Below are 23657 nucleotides of genomic sequence, written 5' to 3'. Positions count from 1 at the left end.
ATGAGTGATTATGGGGTACTGGAGTACATATTATGAGCATGCTGGAGAATCTATGAAGTGCAACAAAATAAAACCATTCAAAATTTACATTAACAAAAATGTAAATCTGGGAAAATGGGGAGTAATTATTGTACAGTGCTTTAAACTATTTTCAAATTTTATTGCCTCAGATTCTAAACTTACAATACATGAAAGTAATAATTTTTCCAGTTAGCCTACATACGAGTGTATATCAAGTAAAATCAAAAACATACTTAATTTTTCAACTGTTTGCTTAAAACAGTAAAATAAACTGAGATTTAAAAAGCACTCATACCTTTTGTAAATATAAGGATAACTTTGCTCAGGTGCAGTGTATGACATTACCAACTCACCCAGTGTGTTGATGGTCTCCACCTGTGTAGGAAATGGGTGGAACACCCACTCTCAGTTTTTGAGGATAAATCCCATGCCCCTCTCTTGCTGAGCTCCAACAGTAAGATAGACATTTTCAACAAAGCAAACCAAAATGAAAAAAGGCTTTCAAAAAAGAGTCAGGTATTGAATTACAGGGAAGCAGAGATCTGAAGGAGGATACAAATGCATATCAAGGCACTGAAAATACTTCAGAGCTCTGTACAATCCATCATACACACATGGGAAAAATATGAAAAAGCACAGTGTCATTTGTTTTAAAAAACGTTACATTGTCACTTAAAAATAACAATCATGTATGATACTATTGCCTGTGCGGGGGGATTGTTTGATGGTTGGAGAGATGCCTATAAATTATTAAAAAACTTTTGCTCTACCCACACACGCCATAGATTATCTATAAAAGTGTGATTTAATTTAACACTTGCTGCTGTGAAAATGTGATTTTTCCCACTTAGTTCATTTTGGTGCATTATTTTTTAACCTCTGGTTTGATTTCTGCAAAACTCTGGTTCATTTAGGTATATTTGGTTTTGGCGTTGTGCCAAATGAAGCCTGTAATAGTTTGCATTAGGTATGAATGTGATTTGATATGTGATTGATCAACTACATGAAATACTGTCCATTATAGATGAAATTGTGCATGCTGGGATAGTCATGCTAAGCGTCTGCTCTGGGTAATAGGAAACCTCATTCTCGGCATAATGAGTCAAGGGTTAACATGGAGTATTAAAACAATACAAAAAGAACAAAGCACATAGGTACAAATGTAACAAAATTTGCATAAAAAACTTGCACAATTACCAGTCGATCAGAGCAAGCCAAGCACCTGTCACCACTTCATGCAAACAGAATCAGGTTAACATTTGTAAATTCACTTGACTGGGTCGATCAAAACGCATATAGAGGTGGCGAGAAACAAATAGCAGTGCCCTGAGAGACTGACGAGCAAAACCTCTACACTTACACTATGAAAGGGATGTACATAGGTAAGGTGGGGCATCCTTTCAATGCGTGTACCAACTTTGACTTATTTAGTAAATGTCTATTAATCAAATATGAACGTTATTAACAAATGTATACAAAAGTTAAGACGTGATTTGTTACACTAAATTACTAAACTAACTGAGGTTACATGGTGGCTATTGGAAAGCAAATACGGAACACCATATATTTAAATTAAACTTACCTGCTACATCTATGATCATAAAACTGCACATGCCCTCAGCAGAGCTGGCTTTCTTTTTTGCCCTTGCTTATATCTAACATGTTCTTTTCATACCAAGAGTAGCAGCGCATAATTTTCAAGGAGTCTTCCACTTGTTCAATAATAGGCATTTTGATCAGACAGCTATGTTTGATAAACAAACTAAATAATTAAAGAAAATGCAGCAGTTTGCAAATATAACTTTACTGACCTCCCTTGATATTTTTTCCTTAAAAAAAAAACGTTTCTGCCCAAAGAAAGAAGTTCAGGACATGGCTGCTGGGTATTGGTTGTTATGTTTAGCTTACTTGAAAGCTTGCAGTGTGAACGGCAACATAACTGGAAATTTAAACAAAGTAATGAGTCACCACGTTCTGGAAGAAAGCAAGCTGATCAAGAGCGAAAACGCCTTACAAATGCTTCATGTTTCTTGTGAAGAATGCAACATTAAGAAAAATAACAGCAGCAGCTGGGGTCTTTGAGCAAATTTCTGCAAATCAAACAATGACACTACAGCCACGCTGACTAGGTTGGGCCTCCCCTCTAAACTTAATCACTGAACTCAATGTGCAGAACTCAATGACCACAATCTTAAAGAATCGGCCGGATTGCACCATCCCCACAGTAAAATGCAGTGCTAGCAGCATCATGTTTTAGGGATGTCTGTCAGCAGCAGGCACTGGGAAGCTGGCCAGTATTAGTGGGAAGGTGAATGCTGCACAATACATTGTGGTCCTGGAGGAAAACCTGCTCCTCTCTGCCAAAAAGAGCCTAAACTTATAACAATACAATGAGCCAAAATGGCTTAAAATTAACCCAACAAACTTGCCGAGATGCCCAGTTACAATCCTGACCTTAACCCTACTCAACAAAGACTTCAGATTCCTGTGTCATCAGCACTTTTCAACAGGTGTAGCTGGTGTAGCCTAAGCAATTTTGTAAGAAGACATTAGAAAAACTTGATTCATTATGTTATGCAAAATTAATAAACTTATCCAAAAAAAAAAAAAATATTTGCTGTAATAGCTCCAAGAGGAGGTTCAATCAAGTACCAAATGGGAGAGATGAATACTTGTGTTGATTTCTGCTTTTGGAAAATAATTCTTGAATGGTTTATAATTTTCTTTTTGCTCGGCAGCACTGTGAAAACATCTAATTTACAACAGAAACTCCCAGTTAAATTGATCAAAATTCTAGGATGTCATTTGTTTTGAGGGGAGTAAATAGTTTTTCCCAAGGCTGTCCACACTTGAAAGAGCCATGTTTAACGAATGTGGAGTAGGTGCAGAGAAAACTTGTTAAAATATAAATATTTTAGGTTTAATTTTGTATTGTACAATTAAATGTGTTAAATGGGGAGGTCACACTTTTAAATGGTTTTGGATTTACACAGTAGCTCCTGATATTGACATACCACATAACAGGTAGGAAAACTTAATTCAGAAAAAAAGCAAAAACTTACCTGTAAATACTAACCAAATGAGTCATGTGGCACTTCATAACTGCATCTCAGTGAGCTTCCACTTCACTAGAAATGATGAATACTGGTTACTAGACTATAGAGTAAAGGAGATATACACACCTTCCTTAACGGTGGCGGTACTCCCTCTCCCTGTCCCTCTCACGGTCCCGGTCCCTTTCCCGGTCGCGATGCCTCTCACGCTCTCTGCTTCTTTCCCTGTAATAGTCATCATGACGGTCTCTGCTACGAGATTTGTGACGTCTGCTTTTCTCTCTTGACCGGCTGTGATCTCTCTCCCTGGATCTCTCTCGTCTTCTGAAAAAACAAACAAAACAAAAATCAACCACTGACTCACTTGAGGCATGATTCTTTCTCTATCAAGGTTACATTGAAGTTGTACTAAAATTGGACTTTAGATGATTAAATCATCTTCTGTGTGTAACTTGCAGCTAACTCAGGTTTACTGCATCAGGAACATAGCACTTAACACGTATACATTCCTCTGTTCACTTGAGTTTGTAATAATGCAGGCATAAAGACTTTTGATTTGATGGAAGTACAATCTGACATCTGAACAGAAAAACAATGTGTATGAAATTACAACAATGTATATATCATCATCGACTTCAATTCAGGTTTTTGTCAACTTAGATAATTAATGCAGTGATAGTACAACATTAACATAGGGATGGGAAATATATTGTAATAAAAATCAATACACAAAAGCCAATACTGCAATGTACATCACTTTCATTTTTCCACAACTTACTTCTGAAGGTTAAATATAATCCACAATAACTTCAGCACTCTTTCTAAACAGGTTTATATCGACTCCTCTCATGTTGCCTGATGGTGTTGAGCGTGAAAAATGTGAGGATCAGAAGAGGAAGCTTTTAGAAAAGGCAGGGTTAGCACTGCCATTTGCAAGATGACAGTTCAAGTAGTACAGTTATCTAAAGACAGAACAAGCTACTACATATGGAAAGACGGTTCTTGCATGTGCAGTGCACTTCTGCCTCCCTGGCAAAATGACTGCTTTAGCAAAGATCCATAAAATGTTTGCATAGCGTATGAAAATGGCAGGGGACAAGATTTGCAATGAACACTGTACTGCAAATTACACGTTTGCCTACTTTATTTGCACTATAAATATACTCTTATTTTGTCAGTAATCAAATAACTACATTAGTCAGTAATTCACAGTAATTTGCATCACACCAGAAGTGATAAGCCTGTACAACATGTAAGCCCTTGGATGTTGCATGTTTGCGAAGTGTGTGTTCCTTTGTTTCACAAACTTCGCTACTGAAATGCTATAAGCAGGACTAAAAGCTGCACCCTTTGTAGTCTGGATTAATGTTGTCTATACATTTGGATGTTAAAGGGGAATGAAATTTTACCAAACTAAATGAGTTTTGTAAATGCAAAAGTCTTGAAGTACCTCCTGAAAGTATTCCTTTAGAAATATTCAAGAAAATGAAGCTCCAGATCTATTGCTGTGTGCCATTAAGCTTCAATATTTGCAAAGGAATGAATTGGGTTCAAAAACAAATACAATCTCATTTAATAGGAAGCAGGATGTTGTAAAAGTGTGCCTGGTATCTTTTTCAGTTAAATTTATAAGGACAGAATATCAAAGCACAGTCGTGGTCACAGGACTGGCATAAAATGAGAACAGTCAACAGAAATAAGGCTTCCCTAGTGCATGAGAGAGATAACCAAGATATGAGGAAAAACCTTAAATGACAAGCAAGTTACTGCTATTCGAGGTGTCTTATCCAGCATAGGAAGCAAGCAAAGTATCCACAGGTTGACATTCAAAAATCTGGCTATCGATAATCCGGTTCCTTCAGATTTCCGGCATGGATTTCAGAGCGCATTTTCTAATTTACCACGTTGGTGCGCCACTGTTTTCTGGAGGCGCCATTTTTGTTCTGATGGCGCTGTAGTCGACAATCAGTTGCTGGGTCTTGCTTGCACCTGCTAACAGGCATTCCTGCTCATTCCTTCTCATTTTATCATTTATTTGCTGCTGTGTAACCCCATTATGGATTCAGCAAACAAAAGAGGTGGCGTAAAAAATAACATATTGCGTTGTCGATCGCAGAAAAAGTGGAAGTGCTTAAAAAACTTGATAGCTGCGCGTCTGTGCAAACCACTTGTGAAACATAAGATATTGGCTCTTCAACAGTGTATGATATTAAAAAACACGTGCTCTGTCTCTAGGTGGAGTGGGGTCCAACCTCATGTGGGGAGGCAAAAGGGGGGGTGGGGGGAGAAGAGAGCAAGCTATATCTAATCTATCCTTTTAATCCATATAATTATAACTACCAACGTAACAATAGTCTGCATGGCAATAACTTGTGGGAAAATTTGAAATTAAACTTAAAGTTGTCTCACTTCCAGTTAAGACTACAAAATGACATCTAAAATTCAGAATCAATGTCTCCATGATAAGACAGTTAACTTTGTGAGCTGGAATGTTAAAGGCCTGAATCACAAATTAAAGAGAAAAAGTATTCTCTCACCTAACAGGTCTAAATGCTAAAACAGTATTTTTACAGGAGACCCACTTACTAAGCAAGGATCATTTCTGGCTGCAAAAAGACTAGACTGGCCAAATGTTCCATTCCGGCTTTACAAAGAAAACTAGAGTTGTGGGAATTCTCATACATACTACATCTGATACCACAAATGAGACTGTTCTATCTGATCTGATCCTGAAGGGAGGTATGTGATTGTCATAGGCAATTTATTTAACTGTAAAGTGATTCTGATGTTTATGCACCCAATGTCGATGATAGGTGTTGTGATGTGAGATTTTGCATATAACTTAATAAATATTTTGTATGTCTTTATTTGTAATTTAGGCAAAGCAATGTAATTTAGTGTTACTTTGGTGAGAGGTATTCGTGTTTGCAACCCAAGGAATGGATCTCTTTGAATTTTATGACAGGATTTCGGGAGTGTGCTTTAAACCAGTTTGGCGAGTGTTTCTCTGCTAAAGTCTTTAAACCCCCGCAAGAAAGCCATAAAGACATATGGTCCTGGGGGTGGCAGGTTTTAAGATGCTGTATTCCTCCATTGGTCTGAGGTATGCTTGTTTGGAACTGGCTTGTCTCAGAGGCCTTTAAGTACTACAATGCCCTATTGGCTGTAGGGGTTGGACAGAAAATCTATATATTTACTTGTTTAACCTCACACTCTCTCTCTTACTAACCAACATCTGAAAGAAGCATATCTCTTGCTGGCCTGTGATGATGAAGACAACACAATGAAGAGCACAGCTCAGCAGCCATTTTGAACAGACATGTGGCAGAAAGCTGAGCACCAATGATGCCTTAACTAGAGACATTTAAGTAACTACAAGTCTGTGTGCCACCTGAAACTACACATCACCATTTAATCAGGTTGTATGGTTGCCATTATTCAATAATAATAATAATATTGTTATTATTTATGAATATTACCAATAATACATTGCTTTATGTGTAACTTAATTCCTGCTTGTCTTTTTACTACACATAATTGCCTATAGATATAGAAGGGAAGGTGGGGATAAGTTATATACTATAATACCTTATAAATAGTGGAATGTCTGTGAGATTAGGCATTCTGACAAAGGCTACATATTAATAATACAATAGGGGAAAGTAGAGCAATTTATATTACTCTACCAAGACAAAACAATAGGGAATTCATGCAAAATGTATTTGCATCCATTCCCAATGTGAACACTCAAAATTATAATGGCTGGGGACTTTAATTGTGTTTTAAATCCACTTTTAGATAGATGTCATTCCCCCCTGTGACAGGAGACCTAACACTGCAAAGATAATTACACAGTTTTTAACTGACCACAACTTATCAGACCCATGGAGGTTTCAAAACCCAAACTCAAGAACCTATTCCTTCTGCTCACCAGTGCATCACTACTACTCAAGAATTGATTATTTCTTTATAGATAATAATTTCGTGCCTACTATTAAATCTTGCAAATACGACACTATTGTTATTTCCGACCATGCCCCTCTGATCTTGGAGCTAAAATCATTATGCCCCACATACTCATCTCGCAGATGGCGTCTTAACCCACTTCTATTAGCAGACAAGAATTGCACAGAATTTATATCAAAACAAAATTAGTTTCTTCCTAGAGACAAATACAACCTCAGAGGTCTCTGCAGGAATAGTCTGGGAAACTCTAAAGGCATTCTTAAGAGGACAGATTATTTCATATCTTTCCCATAGAAATAAATTAGAAACCAAGAAGGTATTAGAGCTAGCCAGTGAAATTACTAGAATAGATCAAGAACATGCCAGGTGTCCAAGTGAGGCACTTCATAGGAAAAAGGCAGGTTCTGCATTCAGAGTTGAACCTCTTAAACCAAAGAAACTGAACAACTCATTTTTAAATCAAGACATCATTACTATGAACACGGAGAGAAAGCTAATAAGCTCTTAGCTCAACAAATCCACAAGCAAGAAGTTTGCAATGCAATCCCAGCAATCACCAACACGAACGAAGATAAAATCATTAAGTATGTGCATTATATTTTTATGGTTAGAGACTACTATAAATTCTTATATTCTACTGAGTTTAACTCTTTTAGGGTGGATGTCGACTTTTGTCGACAGGAGGGGTTGAAGGCGAATGTCGACAAAAGTCGACATCCAGGGATAGGGGGCGACAATCAGCTGTTAATGGCGACAAATCTCACTGTCACGTCACAGGCATTACCTCTGTGCTTGGAGGAATGCTAGACTCGTTGACTCGGCAAATAAACATTGAGTGTGCGTGAGTTGCGAAATGTAAACAAAGGCAAGATGGCACCGACATGTGAAAAGGCAGCGAAGCAAGTGCAGAAAAGAAAATACTTGGCAGACGATGTTTTGCGCATTATCGCGGAGTCGGACTCTTGATTTTTCAGAATCGGACTTTATTGGCATTGATCAGGAGATCGAGCAAGAGAGTTAGAAGCAGGCATCAGCTGATCAGACACCAGCCGATGCCGCGCCAGAGGATCTGCTGCCAGTTGAGTGCCTTTGCGCAGCCGATGCATCGCATGGTTCGCATGGGATAAATACACAGACATTGATCCGTTGAGAGCCGATCTGGCTACCGGAGTTTACAAGATGGCATGGCTTGCTGTTGGACACGACAGATCACCAGCTGCTGTACTTCAGGCTGCTCTCTCCTGATGCTGCTTTTCAGCTACAGTCAGACGAGACAAACAGGTAGGCAGAGATTTTTTTTTGAATCGCGGGCTGCGTTTGCATCGCATTCTCGTTTTTCAGAGTGGAAACCCACAACGAAAGACGAGATGAAGCGCGCTGTGGCATTACAAATAGAGATGCGACAGAACTGGTGATATAACTTCAGGGAGCATTGGTCCAAACGTGTTTTGTCCCCTGGTGGCTTAGGTACGTGCTGCTGCAAAGTTTTATTCACTTCTGTAATAAACAGAAGCAAATCCCATGGGGTGAGCCAGGCTATAATGCCATACATAAAGTTCATAAAGTTTCAGAAGATGAAAAGAGGTGACAATACGGTTTTCATGCAGGCAGAAAACTTGGTGGCAGTGGCATGGCACGATGGCAAATGGGTGACTTGTCTCTCTACAGTACACACTAACAATATATGTGAGAAAGTGCAGCAACAGACAATTGAAAAATAGGCACCAAAGCAACACATATTGTAAGGAGTGCAATGTGGCAATGACTGAAATTGGCTGCTTTGAGCGAGATCAGACTTTGCTGTGTAAAATGTATGTGATATGTATGTGAAATCATAGAATATGCAGGCTCATACAACATGCAAGACAGTAACATTTGTCAAAAGTAAATATTTTTTGTTGATTTGATATGTTAAACAATTGCTTTGTGTTCTTTTTTAAAAAATGTTAGTTTTTGGAAAATTATTCAGCCCTGGGAGAAAAGAAACAAAAAAAAAATTAGCCCTAAAAGAGTTAAAGAAGACAACACACAATCTAATGCATTTCTGGATACATTACAGTTATCACAAATAGATACTTTTAGTGCAGAGGAACTGGATAAACCTCTGGCGCTATCAGAATTACTAGATGCTATAAAGTCACCTCAGAGCGGGAAAGCAGCAGACCCTGATGGCTACCCTGTAGAATTTTATAACAAATTCTCCACTCAGCTAGCTCCCCTCTTATTAGCAACATTTACAGAAGCTAGAGACAATCAAATTCTACCTCAAACTTTTCGCCAAGCATTAATAACCGTCTTTCCTAAACAAAATGAGGAATTATTACAACGTGCATCATACAGACCAATTTCACTTCTGAATAATGATGTTAAGATACTCTCCAAAGTCCTAGCTAGAAGGATGGAAAAAGTGCTGCCTCCGGTAATATCACAAGATCAAACTGGATTTATTAAAGGCTGACGCTTAACTTCCAATCTTCGACGCCTGTTTAATATAATATATTCACCTGCAAAGTCAAATACCCCAAAGATGATGATATCCTTGGATGCAGAAAAAGAATTTGATATGATTGAATGGAACTACCTTTTCACTACATTACAGAAATTTGGGTTTGGCCCGAACATTTGTGCATGGATCAAATTACTGTATACCAATCCAGAAGCTTCAGTTTGTACTAACAACATTTGTTTAGACTACTTTAAACTAGAATGTGGTACCAGACAAGGATGCCCCTTGACACCACTCGCAATCGTCACTGAACCACTGGCAGTTCACTGTCGAAATGCTTATAAGATAAAGGGGATTATCAGAAAAGGACTTGAACAGAAAATTTCTCTATATGCAGATGATATGGTACTGTATATATCAGACCCACAAAATTCTGTGCCTGCAGTCTTAACAGCACTTACAGAATTTCAAAAGATCTCTGGTCTCAGAAATAATTTGAATAAAAGTGTGCTCTTTCCAGTGAATTCTCAAGCATACAATATTAGATTTTAACGTTGTTAAGATGAATATCCTTCCAAAAGGTTCTCTTTTTATTTGAAAACATTCAATGTGCATCAATAAATCATTTTTTAAGCAATTAGATTCAACCATAACCTCATTTATTTGGAACTTAAAACATCTACATATCCAAAGAGCGACCCTACAAAGGCCTAAGGCAGAAGGTGGCATGGCACTACCTAACTTTGTTTTATTACTGGGCAGCAAACATACAAGCTATAAAAACCTGGCCACAAATAGATCAACACACACGGGCTTGGTCCACAATCGAAACAAAACCCTGCAGAACTTCTTTATACAGTAATCCCTCGCTACTTCGCGGTTCACTTTTCGCAGATTCACGACTTCGCGGATTTTATATGTAAGCATATCTAAATTCATAACGCGGATTTTTCGCTGCTTCGCGAGTTTCTGTAGACAATGGGTCTTTTTACTTGCTTCCTCAGTTGGTTTGCCCAGTTGATTTCATACAAGAGATGCTATTGGCAGATGGCTGAGAAGCTACCCAATCAGAGCATGCAGTTAAGTTCCTGTGTGCTGCTGATTGGCTCAGCGACGGAGTGTTGCATTAACCAGGAAGTCTCATCTCACTCATTCATCATTAACGTGCTAATGCTTCAGGGGCCGTGTCCAAGCACCAACAGAAGATGCAAATGATTGCAGAAAAGGTAAAAGTTTTGGATATGTTGAAGGAAGGGAACAGCTACACCGCTGCAGGACATCGATTCTTTTTATTTAAAAAGGAGGAAAAGCATATAAGATCTACGGCCGCAGTGTCCTTTAACCAGGGTGCAAAACGAGTTGCAAGTGGACGTGACAAGGCAGTAGTCTGGATGGAATCTGCTTTAGGAATCTTTGCAACAAGGTCGACGACGTCATGACCGCCTACAAGCTGCTACGTGTACTTCGCTATACAGTAAGTGTAAACTTATCTACCGATTTCATATTGCTTAGCAGTTGTCCCTGTTATTAATAGAGTAAATGGTGGGTTGTAAACAATACAGGGAGGGTTTAAAAACGTCCAAATACACGTTAAATAATTAAATATAGTGTCCCTACTTCGCGGAAATTCAGTTATCGCGGTCGGCCTTGGAACCTATCTCCCGCGATAAGTGAGGGATTACTGTATTCCCTGCTTTGTGCCCCAATAAATGCAAGTTATTGCCAATATACTAATAACCCAATTGTGCTTCACTCACTCAGAATATTGAACCAATGGAGAAAGCATTTTAAGATGGAGAATCTTTTATCTGTGGCACCTCTGCATGAGAACCACCTTTTTCAACCCTCGCAAACATATGCAGTTTTTAATATCTGGAAAACATTTGGGATTAAATTGCTTAGAGATCTTTATATAGACAACATCTTTGCATCCTATGAACAATTACATTCCAAACTTAACTTTCCAGCAACACATTTCTTTCACTATCTTCAAATTAGAAACTTTGTTAAACAGAACTTGCCAGATTTTCCTCATCTCTCACCTTCCTCTATGCTGGAAAAAATACTGCTCGGTTTCGAGGACTCAGACAGCATTTCAGCAATATATAAAATTATTTTACAGTCCCTCCCTTTCGAAGATCCAAGAGGACAATGGGAAAAGGATCACTCACTCAACATATCAGAAAAGGAGTGGAAGAGAGCAATTTAGAGAATTCACTCGAGCTCCATATGCGCAAAGCATACAATTATTCAACTCAAAATTATATAGAGCACATCTGTCTCGCTTAAAATTGTCCAAAATGTTTCCAGGGCAAGATCCAACCTGCGAACGCTGCAATCAAGCTCCAGCCTCACTGGGTCACGTTTTGGGCCTGCACCAAATTAACATTCTGGACAAAAATTTTTAAATGCCTTTCACACAGCCTTGGTGTCCCAACCCCTCCTAACCCATTAACAGGTGTGTTTGGTGTTCTTCCAGATGGGCTTAAAGTGGAGAAGGACAAACAAACTGATTGCCTTCACTATACTATTGGCACGCAGACTTATTTTGCTAAACTGGAAGAATCCTAACTCCCCTCTTTTATGTCAGTGGGTAACTGATGTTGTATACTATTTGAAATTGGAAAAAAATCTAATTCTCAGTTAGAAAATCTGTGCAGAACCTTTTCAAAACCTGGCAGGATCTAATCAATAATATTTTAGAATAAGCTCTTAAAGCACTGAGGCAGTAGATTCTCTTCCCATTTCTTTTTCTTCTCCATTTATCTTTATCCGCCTATTAAACTCATCAATTTATTTATTTTTACTCCGTTGGCCATGCTCTCTCAGGGGTGGGGGTTGATTTGTTTTTAATCTTATTTTTTTGTAAAAATTGACTATTTGTAAGGAATGGAATGACAATAAAATCAATAAAATAAAATAAAAAAAAAAAAGTTAAGTTCTTTTCTGACAGTGGATCAAAAAAGCAAATGTTTGTAAGGAAGTCAATGATGGAAGGAAAAAGTTCAGAATTGGACCAAGTTCTCATAAACTGGTTTAATCTTCGTGTAAGTGAAGGTGTGGAAATTTCTGATGATTTATTAAAGAAACAAGCCGAAGTGGTTCATGAAGAACTGGGATTGCAACACAAGTGTGAATATTCATGAGGTTGGCTGCATCGTTTCAAGTCACGACATGGCTTACAGTTTCGTGTGGTATGTGGGGAAAAACATTCAGCAGACAAAGATGTGCCTAGTGCATATGTGGATGAATAGTGATGAACATTTAAGTCCTGAACAAGTGTACAATGTACAAACAACAGTACACAGTCCTGAACAAGTGCTGACGAGACCGCCATGTTTTGGATATGTACGCCAAAAAGAAACTAACAACTGAGGATGCAGAATCGCCATCGGGGTTTTGTGAATTTCCCCTTGGGATTAATACAGTATATCTATCTATCTATCTAAAGCTTCGAAGGATCACGTCATAGTAATTATTTTATTTAGTTGAATTAAAATTCTGTAGAAGTATTTATTCAGTTGAACTAAAATTCTGTAGAACTGTTTTATTTAGTTGGTGAACATTAAAATTTCATTTGCTTTTCATTTAGTGTTTAATTTTCTTTCTTTAAAGGACAGGTAGTCATGTTCTGTTAAATATATACAGTATATATAACCATCTAAAATCTGGCATTTTTCGAAAATCCGGCACTCCTCAGGTCCAGAGGTTGCTGGATTTTTGAATGTCAACCTGTACAAAAGTGCCTCTTCAAGCTGCCTGCGGTTTGAATTAATAAGTTTACACTGTCATGTACTATTCAGTATGTTAATAATGTTAAATGTTTATAATGTTAATATAAATGTTAATAATGCAAATTGTTTTCTAAAATGCAGTATTTTAATTCAAATTAAATATTTAAAACGTTGTGTATTACCTTGAACCAGAACCATAAGACTTGGATTCAATTCCATGTAGACAGTCTTGTAATGAACTTATCAGTACTTTACACCTGTCATCAGCAGATACTTTGGATTGCTTAATTAAAGAAATAGCCGTAACCAGCGTCTCTATAGCACTTCCATAATCACCTAAAATTGAAGTTGGGGATACAGAAGGGAGAGAGAGAGAGAGAGGGAGACAGCAAACACATTACACAAGCATTCTGACATTTTTTTTTTTTTTAATAAAAAGTGAGGAAGGCTGACAATGTTCATCATAGACAACGTGTTATATATATTATATTCATATATATATATATATATTATATATATTCCTGAGCTTTCAGCCCCTGCCAGGAGCCATCATCAGAGGGTAATGCTTAGACTTACAAGAATAAAAGGCATAGCAAAATTAAGTGGTTGGGGGGGGGGGGGTAGTCTTAGGTCAGTGTGTGGGTTGGTAATGAGGTGGGGGTTGGGAGGAGTATTGGTCATAAATTTTATTTATTATGAACATGTTCTTCTTAAGTTTATATATGCTGGGTTTATGTCCAAATGTCTGTTAATGGCGTTTTCGTTTGACAGCCAAGATTCAGCCTGCTCTCTGGCACTTTTAATACTGGCATTAAATCTTACTTGTGCATTGTCCCAGTTGAATGTATGTCCGGTTGATTTTGTATGCGTATAGATCAGTGATTGTGAGTCCTCCTTTCTGACGGCGTTGCAATGTTCCTGTACACCTGTTGCGATTCTTTTTGACGTTTGTCCTATGTATACCACTTGGCAAGAACTGTATGGAATGCTATAAACTGCGCTTTGTGTTTCTGCTGTTGATTTCTTATTTTTGACACTGAAAAGGCTTGTGTGCTATTCTGATACCTGATTTGGACAGGATGCGTTCTGTGGCTTGTGACACTCCGTGATGATAAGGAAGTGTACGCCAGGTGAGATGGGGGGGTCTGATTTGAGTCGATTGATCAATAAAGTATCTATCTATCTATCTATCTATCTATTGTTTGCGGGGTTCTCTGGCGTCTCCTGTGTAGGCATTGTTTAATGAATGTCTTTGAGTATCTGTTTGAAGTGAAAAGACGGAAAAGATAGCGTCTCTCATTCGTTTTTGTCTCCTTCGTATTACAATGGGTGTGGACTCTTCTGAATAATGTTTTAATACAGCTTCGTTTATGAGATGCCGGGTGATTGCTGGAGAAGTGTAGTATCTTGTCTACATAGCATTCCGTACGGTAAACACTTGTGCTCAGGGTGGCGTTTTTACTTCTTTCAAAGGAGATGTCCAGGAAGCTGATGTGTTGGTTTATTTCTTTCTCCATGGTGAACTGGATTGCAGGAAATATTGTGTTGATGTGGTTGTAGAACTCGTTCAGTTGGCCATTTTTTAATATGACGAATATGTCGTCTACGTAATTTTGGGTGTGAACTGGGATAGAGCCACGTTTTCAAATCGCTGCATTACCAGTTCGGCTAGAAGTCCTGATAACAGCGATCTCATTGGCATGCCTTCATTTTGAATGAAGTATTTTCCGTTGAAATGAGAGTGAGCTTTTTGGCAAAGTGATATTAGGTGCATTATGTCTTTAGTGGACAGCTTAGTTCTCGTCTCTATGGTGGGGTCATTATTCAGTCTCATTAGTAGTGTTTCTGTGGCCACATGAATCGGAATAATGGTATATAGCGACACAACATCAAACGAGACCATGACCTCGTCCTCGGCGATGGATTTTCAAGAGCTGAAATGCCAACTTGGAGATGTTCACAGAATATTCAGAGTCATAAGTTAAATGTTTGAGCATCAGGAGAAGTCTTTTTGACAAGCTGTAAGTTGGTCCACCTATTAGGCTGACGGCTCCTGGCAGGGGCTGAAAGCTCAGGAATAAAAACTACTTTATGATATGTGATTCATCTTCTCTCTCTGTGGATCTCCAGCTGCACACACACACATTATATATATATATATATATATATATATATATATATATATATATATATATATATATATATATATATATACACACACACACACATATATATGTATATAATTATTCTGTGTATATATTTCACTATCTATAAGTAGCAGCACTTTAAAGAATAAATTATTAGTTACAAATATATCAATACATTGATAATCTAAATTTTCAATCACAATGTGAATTTTACTAAATAAGATATAAATGTCAACTTCCCAAAAATTAAGATAAAGGTATCTTGATAAAGAAAAACTGCAACTGACCAGCACTAGCATCTGAAACTGCCCTTGAAATAGCACTGCTTGAAATTGCACGATTTCTGTTCATTATTTCTTCAAATTCTGCTTCACTTAATGGAGTCCTTGCGGCATCCATGTCTCTGATGTGAAATAGAGGAAGGTTAAGAAACTTGCGAATAAAAACAATGGAGAACAAATCGCAGAAAACAGAAACAAATGTATAGTCCCACTTTATCTACCCATATTATATGAATCAATTTTTTAAATCTTAAACCGTATAACTCAGGAAAACCACTCCCATTTTTGACCACAGATGTAAGATCAAGGATTTTTTATTTAAAGAGTACTGGTTTACTAATTTTAAGAATAACTACTTTTATAATGAAAAAGTGATTTTGTTTAATTTACTAATCTGTAAAACTATTGAAATACTGAACTACAGAGAATATTTAGTTTAACTATTTAGAACTATTTATAAAAACTAGCATGTTTAAACCTAGCTCTGAACATGTATGGTTCATATTTTTGTGTGTACATATTCTCATTAACTGCAAGCATTTAAAAAAGTTTTTCCCCCCTATTCTGTCAATCTTTTCTGCAAAAATATGCCACCTTGAGTTTCTCCTGCTCACAAAAGTCAGTTTGTGCTGCATATACTAGCTTCTGAAGTTGTCCTCTCCTGATTAAAATGTGCAGACATGTCTAATTCTAAAAAAAATAAGAGTACAAAGCAAACGATGACAGCACATCACTACTAAATTGTTATATACAGTGCATCCGGAAAGTATTCACAGCGCATCACTTTTTCCACATTTTGTTATGTTACAGCCTTATTCCAAAATGGATTAAATTCATTTTTTTCCTCAGAATTCTACACACAACACCCCATAATGACAATGTGAAAAAAGTTTACTTGAGGTTTTTGCAAATTTATTAAAAATAAAAAAATTGAGAAAGCACATGTACATAAGTATTCACAGCCTTTGCCATGAAGCTCGAAACTGAGCTCAGGTGCATCCTGTTTCCCCTGATCATCCTTGAGATGTTTCTGCAGCTTAATTGGAGTCTCCCTGTTGTAAATTCAGTTGACTGGACATGATTTGGAAAGGCACACACCTGTCTATATAAGGTCCCACAGTTGACAGTTCATGTCAGAGCACAAACCAAGCATGAAGTCAAAGGAATTGTCTGTAGACCTCTGAGACAGGATTGTCTCGAGGCACATATCTGGGGAAGGTTGCAGAAAAATTTCTGCTGCTTTGAAGGTCCCAATGAGCACAGTGGCCTCCATCATCCGTAAGTGGAAGAAGTCCACCAAGACTCTTCCTAGAGCTGGCCGGTCATCTAAACTGAGCGATCGGGGGAGAAGGGCCTTAGTCAGGGAGGTGACCAAGATCCCGATGGTTACTCTGTCAGAGCTCCAGAGGTCCTCTGTGGAGAGAGGAGAACCTTCCAGAAGGACAACCATCTCTGCAGCAATCCACCAATCAGGCCTGTATGGTAGAGTGGCCAGACGGAAGCCACTCCTTAGTAAAAGGCACATGGCAGCCTGCCTGGAGTTTGCCAAAAGGCACCTGAAGGACTCTCAGACCATGAGAAAGAAAATTCTCTGGTCTGATGAGACAAAGCTTGAACTCTCTGGTGTGAATGCCACACGTCACATTTGGAGGAAACCTGGCATCATCCCTACAGTGAAGCATGGTGGTGGCAGCATCATGCTGTGGGGATGTTTTTCAGTGGCAGGAACTGGGAGACTAGTCAGGATAAAGGGAAAGATGACTGCAGCAATGTACAGAAACATCCTGGATGAAAACCTGCTCCAGAGCGCCCTTGACCTCAGACTGGGGCGACGGTTCATCTTTCAGCAGGACAACGACCCTAAGCACACAGCCAAGATATCAAAGGAGTGGCTTCAGGACAACTCTGTGAATGTCCTTGAGTGGCCCAGCCAGAGCCCAGACTTGAATCCGATTGAACATCTCTGGAGAGATCTTAAAATGGCTGTGCACCGACACTTCCCATCCAACCTGATGGAGCTTGAGAGGTGCTGCAAAGAGGAATGGGCGAAACTAGCCAAGGATAGGTGTGCCAAGCTTGTGGCATCATATTCAAAAGGACTTGATGCTGTAATTGCTGCCAAAGGTGCATCGACAAAGTATTGAGCAAAGGCTGTGAATACTTATGTACATGTGATTTCTCAGTTTTTTTATTTTTAATAAATTTGCAAAAACCTCAAGTAAACTTTTTTCACGTTGTCATTATGGGGTTATGTGTGTAGAATTCTGAGGAAAAAAATGAATGTAATCCATTTTGGAATAAGGCTGTAACATAACAAAAGGTGTAAAAAGTGATACGCTGTGAATACTTTCTGGATGCACTGTAAGAACAACATCCAGCACAACAAATGGTAGGGGGCCAGAAGTATGCTGGGATTTCTGAAATCAAGACTACACATCTTGAAAATTAAAGTTAAATGACAACTGAAAACTGGCCCAGTACAAGTGTGGGTTGGTTTGTAAGTCAAGAGTGCCTGAGAATGGTTTAGTACCCCCTTACTGGTTGGTTGCTACTGTGTACCTAATTATTCTAGGTGTTTTAGCATCCCCATCATCCTGAACTGAAATAAACCAAGCCACCTTTTTGTTTCTCTTAGCTGGAACATACTGTAGGTTGGTTAAATAACTTGTTCAGGGACAAACAGCAAAACTGGGAAGGGATCAATAGAGACCATTCAGAAAAACCACATTGTCCAAAAAGTATTTAAGGGGACCCACAACCTGTTGCAATTCATAGCTGTCCCTGTGAAGCAGACATAACATCACTGTTACTTGTTTCTTGTGTTTACAGCATTTGTTTTTACTTTGTTGCTAGGCAACTCAAACATAGTGGTAAAATAAACAGATCACTTAGAATTTTGACTAGAAAAACAATTTCTGCGTTTCCTTTTTTGGGACTATTTAGAACTTTGCCATGCTGCAGTTTTCAATATTTCAATACTGTAACCGATAGTTTAAGCTCTCACTATTAGGTATTATTTCATAATTATATATTGATTTTTGAAGAAACAACTTATTTACTCTGCTTACTCTATTTAGCGATGCATAAAGGGGCATGTTTACAGTAACATTGCTTTTTAGTTTATATTTCAGCTTTAATAGTCAAGTACTAGGTGTAGTAAGCTCATTTTCAACCATAACTTGGAATTAAGAAAAGGAAGGAAGCATCAAAGCAGTGAAAGTACCAGTACAGGAAGACAGAGAATTGTACTGAGGCAAAACCAAGAAAGATTGATATAACCACTTAAGCTGACAAAACCCTTAAGAATTTCTTTATGTGACTTATCACAGGTTAAAATTTAAACTTATTTGGAGAGAATATGAATCTTCATTTATACTTTATTGTGATTAACAAATTGAAAATCATAATGAATAATATTGCTTTAGTTTAAAAAAAAAATTGCTTATCACAGACAAAAAAAAAAAGTGTTACCTGCCAGGTGGGCCATAGTCTCCTCTATCATAAGGTGGCGGCCGACCATAAGGATCTGAAGGAGGAGGACCTCTGCTGTCTGAAGAGGGCATACCACTGTTGGCAGGGGGTGGGAAAAAAGCAGGGTTAACATGAGGAGCAGGTGGAGGACCTCCTGGAGGGGGGCCAGGGAGGTGAGGAGGCGGGGCCAGTGCAATTGGAGGCCCAATGGGACCTGGAGGACGAGGAGGAAAAGGCCCAGGAGGTGGAGGAGGACCTTGCTGTGGTGGAGGTGGACCAGGAGGCGGCCCATAGCCTGGGACAGGTGGAGGTGGACCAGGAGGAAGAGGGCCCATTGGAGGCTGACCAAAAGGCTGCCCAGGAAACATTACTGGTGGAGGAGGTCGATCCCCTCTATTAGGTGGTCCTGAAAGAGGTGGTGGAAGATTCTGATTAGGTGGAGGTGGTCCAGGAGGACCAGGAGGGCCAGGAGGGCCTGGTGGTGGTCGAGGGGGTCCTTGTAATCCTTCCCAAAATGAAGTAGGAGGCAAACCAACAAGGGAATAAGGGAGACAAAAAACAAAACAAAACAAAAAAAAATGAACACACACACTTAAGGTGGATACAAGCAAATAACATTTCAATTGCAAACAAACTGACTGCATTTAGGTGCACACCAAATAATAATTTAAAAAAGCATTTATTCTGATATTTAAACATTAAAAAAGTTCACTTGATAACTGACAGTGTCTAGGGACCATAAGAATGACATACTTGTTAAACTTGTGTGGATTCAGCTTCACATAGATAGATAAGAAAATACAAACATATTCAATGCTGCTAATAAATGATTTCTCTCTGAATCCTGTTCAATTTTTTTATTTTAATGATCTTAAAGGAAAATCATTGTGTTGTGTATATATGCATACTGTGCAAAGATAAAAGGATAAATCTTGGAACAACTATGTGAATTTTCCACATGTAACTAGTACACACAATGTAGACATCTCTTAAACAATATGGTAACGATCCACATGAAGTGTATTGGCTAGCTAAATGTGCAACAGTGGCACAACAAAGCTCTAATCCATACTTACTGATATAGACTAATTCATTTTAAGTAAAATGCATTAGGAAAAACTTTAATTAGAAAAACTTTACTGCACCACCATTCCATACACTATACAATAAACCTTCACTGCTTTCATACTGTATATCAACATGAAACAATACTTCTGAGTTTCTATGTGGCAAATATATAATGCAAACTTTTCAATCATTATGATTATTTCATTGCATATTAATAAAAATTAAGGAAAGTTGCTGGACCAACAGCCCTTCAACTGGAGATTTCTACTGAAAGGGTGAAATATTTACAGATTTGCTTTCACAACGGTTAGCATCTGTTTTATACAGAACATAGTATAAAATACTATTCTGAAATTCATTACAACTAATAAGATATTTTTTTCATTCATCTCGGATAATAGCATGCCATCTGAGTGAAAAAAAGCATCAAGATGAACTGATCTACACACCACTTGACACTTAAGGCAATTCTATTACAAGACCACATGGACCTCTGAGTTTAAAAAGGAATCAACACAAAAATGTGCTACAGTATATCATAAAAGGTAAAATACTAGAGCTAGGAGTTGAACTGATCAAAAACAAAAAGTGTTTGTTCAGATGTACCTTAACTATATAGTTACTTATGTTATCCGATATCCTAATCTTAAGAGCATCCGTCCACTGTCTACAGTGAAAATCTGAATTTCAAATGTATACTTGAAAAGCAGCTAGGTTAATCCTTGAAGGGGACACATTCACAGGGGAGGAGATATCACATACTCAACTTTCCCTTGATTTCAATCCTTGTTTGATTTCCCCAGCACCTCAGTTGAAGTACTAGATCTAATGTTCCACCATTTCCCTTATGTAGGTTTTCATCATGCCAGAGACTTAATAACAAGGTTGCAAGTACAACGTGACTTCATTAACTGAATAATTATCTTAATTATTTAAAAGCTGGATCCCTGGCATTAAACCAAGTTGCATATTAAATGTAAGTAATTAGTAAAGTCTTCATATTCTTGAACTTAAGAGGTAATATTACTTTTTTTTTTTTTTTTTAAATGTAAAATAAACTGGCAATTCAAATGTGTTTTGTACCCTAGCAGTACTTGTTAGGATGTGTGAAGGAGGCCCAGGGCACAGTCTAGCTCAGTTCACTTTAAAGAGCCCATTTTGATCGTTCAGAGTATCACTAGCACAACCTTTCTCATTAGATACCATTTACTGCAAACACCCATAAACCTGTAACTCAACTAGGCCACAGCATGGAAGATACAGACTCATTCACTATTATTAAGTAGGTAGAGTATTATAAAACCTTTTAAGTTCAAGGCACACTGATGGACTGTAACCAAATACTAGCTAACTTCCAGACAAAAGGCAAAATTTCTAAGTGAGTGGGGTTGTGTGATATTTTGTGAAAACGTCCACACAACTACTAGTTCAATTACTTGTACAGTGTAGATGTAGTTCTCTGAAGTCCTTCAATGTACAGCATGTATGACTGTACAGTGGCTTTTACAAATCATGTTTCACGTCATGAACAGTGTTTTGCTTTGTTTCTACTGTTAAATATTAGCTTAAATCAAAGCATGCACTCACATGCCTCACACAAAAACAGAAAAAAAGTTAATAAATTCTTTGAGAAATACTTATTGGTCAGACTGTAATCAACCTTTTTAGACTAACTATAATGTAGCTGCCGAGGATCTAAGGAGATATATTTCTCATTGGTAATCTGACAGATGTGCATTTTAAAAATCTGGTGAATGCATTTTAATTATAAGAATAAACATTTTACAAATTAAGCAATTCAGCTAGCTTACATATCATATACCTAACTATTTTTGAAAAATGAAAACAGCTCAAATGAGCTCCAAAAAAACAAACACAAAAAAAGATAAATGGTAAAACTTTTATAGAAGAAGCATATGTTTTTGAAAGGTATCCTTAACAAGTTTATATAAATTTCCTGTGTTTATACTTCACCACACAAATGTATTCTGCTGTAGGTGTGATACAAGTATCCCTCATATAAGCAATTCCATTCAAAATACATTCAAGTTTAAACATGTTAAACAAAATCATGCTACACAAATAAACTACATAACAAAATATAAAATATTCCATTCAAAATACATTCAAGTTTAAACATGTTAAACAAAATCATGCTACACAAATAAACTACATAACAAAATATAAAATATTCCATTCAAAATACATTCAAGTTTAAACATGTTAAACAAAATCATGCTACACAAATAAACTACATAACAAAATATAAAATATTCTTGTTAATCCAATACTGTGAAAAAACTAGAGATTTTATTCCTGAGGCTCTTACAGTATAGGAACAAGTAGGATGGTGCTTATGCTTGCACTAGATGTTCCAGACTGTATAAATGCCTCCAAAATCTTTTACAAACCGGCTACAAGTTAAACTTGTCACCTGTTCATGCAAGAATCAGACATTATATGGACAAAAATGCATCTTACAACTGCTAAATCTCTGACAGCTTTTGGAACTAAATTTACTTTTTGTCCAGTGATAGCTACATAGCAATGTTTTTGACAATCATGTAAAAATTTCCTGCTTTATGCATTTGAATTGTTCACAAATTTATGGCAGACTAATTAAAAAAAATTACTGTCAGCTAAATCGGTTAAATTCTCAGATTCTAGTCATTCATAAATTTAATTTAGACATTTCTATTACTTTCTGAAAAATACACATAAACCACTTAAAATATATTTGCATCCTTGCAGATTTCAGCTTTCTAATTACGCACAGCAAATTCATCAACCTTCACCTGGTAGAAAAGATGCACGCAGGAGGAGGGTACCTGGGAATGGTGGGGGTGGCCCTCCTGGTGCAACAGGTCCTGGGAATCTGTCTACACCAGGGCCAGGTACACCTGGGAAGCGCCCTCTTCCCCTACCCCCTTGGGCAAATGCTGCACGAGAATTTGCACCTGGAGGACCAGCTTTGCCTTCCCCAGACATCTGTCCTGAGTGAGTAGCTGGAGAAAGAGGAAAAAACATAAATGAATAAAAACACAGCACTGCAAAGCAAAAAGAATAAATTAAAAAAAAAAAAAAAAAAAAAAACTACCAGACTGGGAACCGGGACATGACTCAACTTCTGATCATCTGCTTATATCAACTATAGCACTTACAGCTAAAAGGACTAATGAAAAGCATTTCAGTACTCTGCCAAGTTGTACCAGTAGATGCAGGTTTCTTTTAAACTGCAGTGACTAAAAAAAGAATATATAAATGAATGAGCAATCAATTTGGAATTAAAATATGCTAATAATAAACTAACATTATCAATGTACTAATCTAAAAAGGGACCCACTTTGCAAAAAAATGAAGACCAAAAACTCCTCCAAACACACACATACATACCCCCACACATACATTTACCACCACATGCATAAAATTTAGTTTTATTACTTTATAGATCATACAAACTTAGATCATAC

The 23657-nt window shown here is 37.6% G+C and overlaps 2 protein-coding genes across 4 annotated transcripts in view; one reads left to right on the top strand and one right to left on the bottom strand.

Annotated features, from left to right (window-relative positions):
* cpm (carboxypeptidase M) overlaps positions 1-23657 on the top strand; it is a 379572-nt gene that overhangs the window by 97872 nt on the left and 258043 nt on the right. The window lies entirely within an intron of this gene.
* Positions 1-23657, bottom strand: part of cpsf6 (cleavage and polyadenylation specific factor 6) — a 61412-nt gene that overhangs the window by 7885 nt on the left and 29870 nt on the right. For 2 of the 3 annotated variants that reach the window (XM_028807375.2, XM_028807384.2), the window contains exons 5-9: positions 22983-23192; positions 19120-19624; positions 15655-15770; positions 13403-13556; positions 3204-3398 (exon numbers count right to left, since the gene is read on the bottom strand). In XM_028807375.2, the coding sequence (XP_028663208.1) occupies positions 3209-3398; positions 13403-13556; positions 15655-15770; positions 19120-19624; positions 22983-23192 (1175 nt within the window). In that variant the 3' untranslated portion in view covers positions 3204-3208. The remainder of the gene's footprint in view (positions 1-3203; positions 3399-13402; positions 13557-15654; positions 15771-19119; positions 19625-22982; positions 23193-23657) is intronic. The other variant, XM_028807392.2, reaches the window with a different exon arrangement.

This window comes from Erpetoichthys calabaricus, chromosome 1, assembly GCF_900747795.2.
Source record: "Erpetoichthys calabaricus chromosome 1, fErpCal1.3, whole genome shotgun sequence".
Taxonomy (NCBI): Eukaryota; Metazoa; Chordata; class Cladistia; order Polypteriformes; family Polypteridae; genus Erpetoichthys; species Erpetoichthys calabaricus.
This window is presented reverse-complemented; position numbering and strand designations above follow the sequence as displayed.